Below are 5,859 nucleotides of genomic sequence, written 5' to 3' on the forward strand. Positions count from 1 at the left end.
ATTGGTGGTGGTAGAGAGGCTAATTGTGGAGTTTTTTCTTTTTTCAAAAATCTATTTTAAAAATATTTGATAACATAAAATTTAAACCAAACTATCTTTTATAATATTGCAAGGGAATGAAATCGCTCACGAGTTGTTGACGTTTAGATTCAGCCGACTGTGATTTGTACGCCTGCAATGAAAAAAATGAGTCAAAATAAAGAGATGAAGAACTAAGTAGAAGCAAAGACAAAGGGATTTTATGTGATTCGGTCGGAACGGTGTCTACTCCATGACTGTTCTCTGGGCATTCTAGTAGAGTAACAGTATATTATCATTAGTATTCTCTCATTTATAATTGTGTTTTTGACTCCTATTTATAGTGAGGGGTGTTTATAATTGCATAAGATACAAAAATATAGAGATGATATCATGGGGGACAAGATGTCCTTATCATCTCCATAAAATTGGGAGTGGTACTCCATGTTACCAGGGATCCGATTTGCCTCACAAAAGTAAGTGGGTCATTGTCTCTGATTATTCAAATTTAATTTATTTTGTATTCTACTTTTATATATTTTTATTTACTTATTATTAATATTAATAATATTTAAAATAATATTAATAAATTATAATCAATTAATAAATAATAATTAATAAATACAATAAATTAAAAATTATTAAATAAAATTTACAGACACAATAATTAAAAATAAGTTAAATGAACACCACAACATCATATATCTTGAAAATTAAATATTATTAAATTTTAAATACTACATAAAAAAAATAATAAGTTAATAATTCAATAATTAATAATATTTTATTAATTGAGATAGTAAATGTAATATTTTTATTTTCTAATATTATTGATAATAAATTTTTTTTAGTTAATTATGTAATTTTTAGGTAATAATTTAAGTTAATATATAATAAATAATTAAATAATTTATATTATAAAATATGTTTATAATAAAAAATAAAAATAAAAAAATAAACTATTCTTTTACCCCCAAATTTGGGGTTGGAGAGAATTGCGTCATATCCCAAATTTAGGGTAGGTAAAGGGTTGAAGATACCCTAAAAGAGAGAAGATATGGACAGAAGCATCCACATCTAATTTTTCTGGGTATGTCTGCCTCCTCCTGTCACTTTTCTCAAACTACAGCTGTCTCATTTGTTCAATGGGTGTCATCATTTCAGCTACGTTTCTTATTTAAAGTAATTTGTGTTTATGTTGAATAGATGATAGAATAAATATTTATATTTAATTAAATAATTATTTTTTATATTAAAAAATATATTTAATAAAAAAATATATTTTTTATTTACATATTTGTCCCGTATTTAATTTTCGATTTTTTTTTTTTTTCTGTTTCTCATTTGAATGCCATTTATTGTATGAATTCCTTCCAACCACTCACTCAGTGCTCTTCACACGTGCGGCTGCAGTCTGCAGGCCTTGGATTCAGTTTTCTTAATAATTATTACTTTTTTAAAAAGCCGATTCAGACTGAATGTTAAGATTAAAAAAAAAAAAAGAAATTTACCAAGTGGGGAAATATGAAATATTATTATTATTATCAACAGCAAAGACGGAAAGTGGGATTTGGGAAAGCGACACGGCGGCTGGCAAGTGAAGTTGCCAGGCTGTAACTCTGACTTCTGCCGTCAAAAGTTCAAGAAAAGAAACATCTTTATCCCTTGTAGCACGTCCCCACGGTACATCCCTACAACCGCACTATACAGATCCCCCCAGCCGTCACTTCCATATCAAACCCAACCCACCTAATCCCACCACTACGCCTTTCTATATTGACTCAATAATAGTACAGACCAGAGATTTACAATTTTTTTTATATGATCTTTCGCTGTCACGTGTCGGGCTGTGATCAGCAGTCAATTGGACCGAGTGGGGCCTTGAAGAAGCAGTGTAGCGTTAGACCCCGAGGCCAAGCCGTTGACTAGCTAGGTCACATCTAACCTCGGCCAATCCGACCCTTGACTTGGCCAGATCGAACTCCATCCACATGTTCTGCTGATGATGATGTCCGATCAGATAGGCTTCCACGCCCAGCAGATCAGAGTTGCCAAATGTGAAGCAATGCACCGAATCTTTTTCCCTCACCATGCCGGGCACCCGATACAGTAGTCTCTCGCCCGATACGCTCATTTCGGCGCCCCGGAGCATGAGGGTCACGGTGGGTAATTGGGGCAGCGTTGCGCGGGTTAATTCGACCCGGTAGCATAAGTCCATGGCTCCTTGGAATACGAAGTTTGGGTCTCCCAGAGGGCGGAGCAGGCCTTTGGTTTGTTGCAGGAATTCGTTTTTCAGAGCGTTGTAAGCCGGGCCGAGGAGGAAGGTGAACTGGGTACCCGAGTCGACCATTGTTTGACCCGCACCGGTGTGGTCGGGCTCGAAGACGGATTTGGCTAGGGGTAGGGTTTTCCCCGATACTTTTATTCCCTCGAGCTGGACCGTGTACGCAACCCGGTCGAAGTAGGGTAAGGGGGTCGTGATTTGGACCAAGGGCGTGTAGTTCAAGGGTCGGAGCCAGGGGAACCGGGCCTCCCCGAAGAGCAGAATACCCGACGAGTCACGGCCTGAAATGCAGTACGAGAACTTGGGAGAACGCATTTGGCTGACGAAAGATAGAGACCCCCGGTTCATGCCTATTAACCCGGTCGTCTTGGAGTCCTCGCCCGGGTTGGAGCTCGAACCCGAATCCATGCAACCGAACACCAAACCCGGAAGGCCGGAATCGTCGACCCGGAAGGTCTCTGTGGCCAGGTTGCCTTCGACGGAGGAGGCGTCGGCGTAGGCGAGCGTGGCGTGGCAGAGCTGCTTGGAGTCGCAGGAAACGGGTATGGAGAAGTCCCGGGTCCGGGTCTTGCAGGTGGGCGACAAACAGGGTACGGGCGAGTAGGAAGAGGACCGGACCGGATCGAAAACGGAGGCCGCGTTTGGCGTCCGCTTGCAGTGAAGCCAGGAAAGCTCGCTGCCGGTGTCGAGCACCATGGTGACTTCCTGCGGCGGAGTGCCGACGGAGAGGGAGACTGTCAGCGAGACGTTGTGGCGGAAAGAGAGCTTGTTGGGTGGCCGGAGAATCGAGCCAGCCGGAATGGCCTTCGCCTTGAGTGGTAACAACACTGGTTGCATCACTGAACAAAGACACAGCCTAGGTAAGAAGAATATCCACGAAATGAAGAGCTGAAGAAGAAGAAGATGAGGAGCCGACAAGGCCATGGATTTGAGGTTTTTTTTTTTTTTTCCCTGGGGAAATGAGGTATGACTGTAAGCTCTATTCTCCGCCGTGCGCGGTGGTACAATGGTGGTTTGGGCTTTGGGGAGAACGGGGGAGATGGTCACTACTTATATATAGAGGGAGAAAACGTGTTCATTTGGTTGGGAATTTTGGTGACAATTACCCCAATGTTATCACAATACTTATCCAACCTTCCCCCCTAAAATATAAGCTTAAATAAAATAACAAGATTAGTGTAATTTTTAAAGGTGTTCAAAAAAATCGACAAATCATAAAAATCGATCGAATTGAACCGAATCGCATCGCACTGCATGATTTTTTGAGAGAAGCGGTCCGGCAAGGTTTAAGAAATTCTCAAACCATGCGGTTTGCGGTTTGAAGATTTCTCGATTCGATTCGGTTTAAATTCAAACCGTCCAAGTATTTTATAATATAAAAAAATTATGAAATAATTTATTCTCAAACAAACAAAAAAAAAACAAGTTTACCAACAGATTGTCTGTTTTGTTAATATATAAACAGATTGTGGACAATTTGAAACAATCAAGTTTACAAATTGTTTATTTATACAATCTGTTTACAGAAAACAGATTGTATAAATATTAAACAAATTGTTTATATATAATTTTTTATTTATTTTGATTTATGGGCTAAATGGTTGGTGAAACAATTTATTAAACTATGGAAATTGCACCACGAAAATTGATAGATTAATATTTTGGATGTTTTAAACAAATTGTGGAAACCGCACCGAACCGCACTGCAAAATACAGTGCAGTTTCAACGCACCAAACCAGACCGCGCGGTCTGGCTTGGCAAAAAACCGCACAAGCGATTTGGTGTACTGAAAATGTCAAAAACAGATCAAATCGGACCGTGAACACCCCCAATAATTTTTATTGAGAATAAAACCCGACACCAAATACTTTTTATGTTTAAATTTTATCGTCACAAAGTACGTATTTATTTAAATTCTTAAATATTATTATGCTTGATATAAGAGGATTAAGTGATTTATGTTGCATGAAAAGGAAAATAAAAAATAGATACGATAAAAAATAAAAGGTAAATAATATTTTTTAAAGAAAAAAAAAATAGATATGTAAAAAATTTATAAATATAATTTTTCAATAAACATATAGCTTTTATTTATAACATAAGTTATTTATGTCTTCTAACACAGTAAAAAATTATTCAATCAAACATAAACGTAAATTCTATTATTCATTCAAATAAATATAAACATAAGTTACTTTTATTTATAACGTGATAGAAGATAATTATTTGTGTCTCTAATGTGATTGTGGAATAGATCCAATATTTTTTAATATTACAAAATAGCCTTAAAATATTTTCAAAAAATTACGAAAATAATCTAAAAATATTTTTTGATGTTTCGAGATAAGAAACATTTCAAAAATATTGAAACAATACAATTTCGATATTTCCATACATCAAAGCAAGTGGTTACAATTCAATTGCTAAAACTATTTTAAGGGAGTGTTTGGTCAATATTAATATATAGTATCGTGTAACATAATTTATTTACTTAGTGCATAGGGAAATAAAAGACTTAAATTTTCAACAAAAATAATTGAAGTTTTATAATAATTATGAAAGGGCCAAACAAGCTGGCACGAATCTTCCATTTGGTCTATCAAATCGAGTAATTAGTTAAATGAGAGAGCATATATTATTGAAGGGAATTAAGCCAAATTTAAGAAATTTCATTTTAAAGAAGATGATGGATAGTCTTCTTTCCAAAGTTAGAAGGGCATCAATATTACGTCCGAGATTAGAATTTGTGAAATAAATAGAAAATAAAAAATAGAAAATAGAAAATTAAAATATGTATATACATGTATATGTGTATGTATATATATATATATGGGGGGGGGGGGGGTTGACCGATAATTTTTTTTCAAGAAAATGGGTCCAACTCCAAAATAAGTTCAAGAGGAGAAAGCTTAAAGAAGAAAGCTAGAGAGTCTTAATAACTCTTGTGCGACTTTGTCGAGTACCTTTGGGAGATCATCTTGGGAGCCTATTCTAGTTCCAACAATACGTTTATTAGTTTTCAGGATCTTTACTTGGAGATCCATATTAAACAATTTTGAAAGACTCAGATATTCCTTCGCTTGACAATCTCAATTTTTAAAAATAAGGAGTGATTCTTCTAATCAAGGTATGACCAAAGCTTTATTCATGCTATATTTTCATTCTACATACTCTCTATGTGATTGATTTAAGCATCGAAGGCCCTACGCAAGTGACATCCCGCGCCCCTAACTATTTTTTGTTTCTCAAGTCTCTCAAAGACTAGAAATTCCATATAGATACTCCCTTGCATCTACAAATTTATTGTTATATCTATGTAATGAAACTTTGTAACATATGTGTTAACTTAATTTGAGTTATATTTAATACACCTTAATGCTTTGTAATTTAATGATTCAATTAGTTTTATTTAACTAAATAACAAGTATAATTTTGTCAAACTTGTTCATGCTAGGAGAAGTTTTATAAATTTTAGTGCTTTACAAATTATATGAATTTTTTCTAATATGAGCAAATGTATTTTTTTCTTTTATAAATAAGAATTTCAATGAAAAAA

The 5,859-nt window shown here is 35.3% G+C and overlaps 1 protein-coding gene across 1 annotated transcript; it reads right to left on the reverse strand.

Annotated features, from left to right (window-relative positions):
- Positions 1–1,533: 1,533 nt before the first annotated feature.
- Positions 1,534–3,377, reverse strand: LOC127809118 (aspartic proteinase PCS1-like). The gene has a single exon (XM_052347810.1). The coding sequence runs from the start codon at positions 3,224–3,226 to the stop codon at positions 1,919–1,921; it is 1,308 nt and encodes a 435-aa protein (XP_052203770.1). The 5' UTR covers positions 3,227–3,377; the 3' UTR covers positions 1,534–1,918.
- Positions 3,378–5,859: the final 2,482 nt, after the last annotated feature.

Source organism: Diospyros lotus, chromosome 9 (genome assembly GCF_014633365.1).
Source record: "Diospyros lotus cultivar Yz01 chromosome 9, ASM1463336v1, whole genome shotgun sequence".
NCBI classification, from domain to species: domain Eukaryota; kingdom Viridiplantae; phylum Streptophyta; class Magnoliopsida; order Ericales; family Ebenaceae; genus Diospyros; species Diospyros lotus.

What these genes read in the sequence shown, in the direction of transcription:
- LOC127809118 (XM_052347810.1), bottom strand. Translation starts at nt 3,226, where the DNA reads ATGGCCTTGTCGGCTCCTCATCTTCTTCTTCTTCAGCTCTTCATTTCG.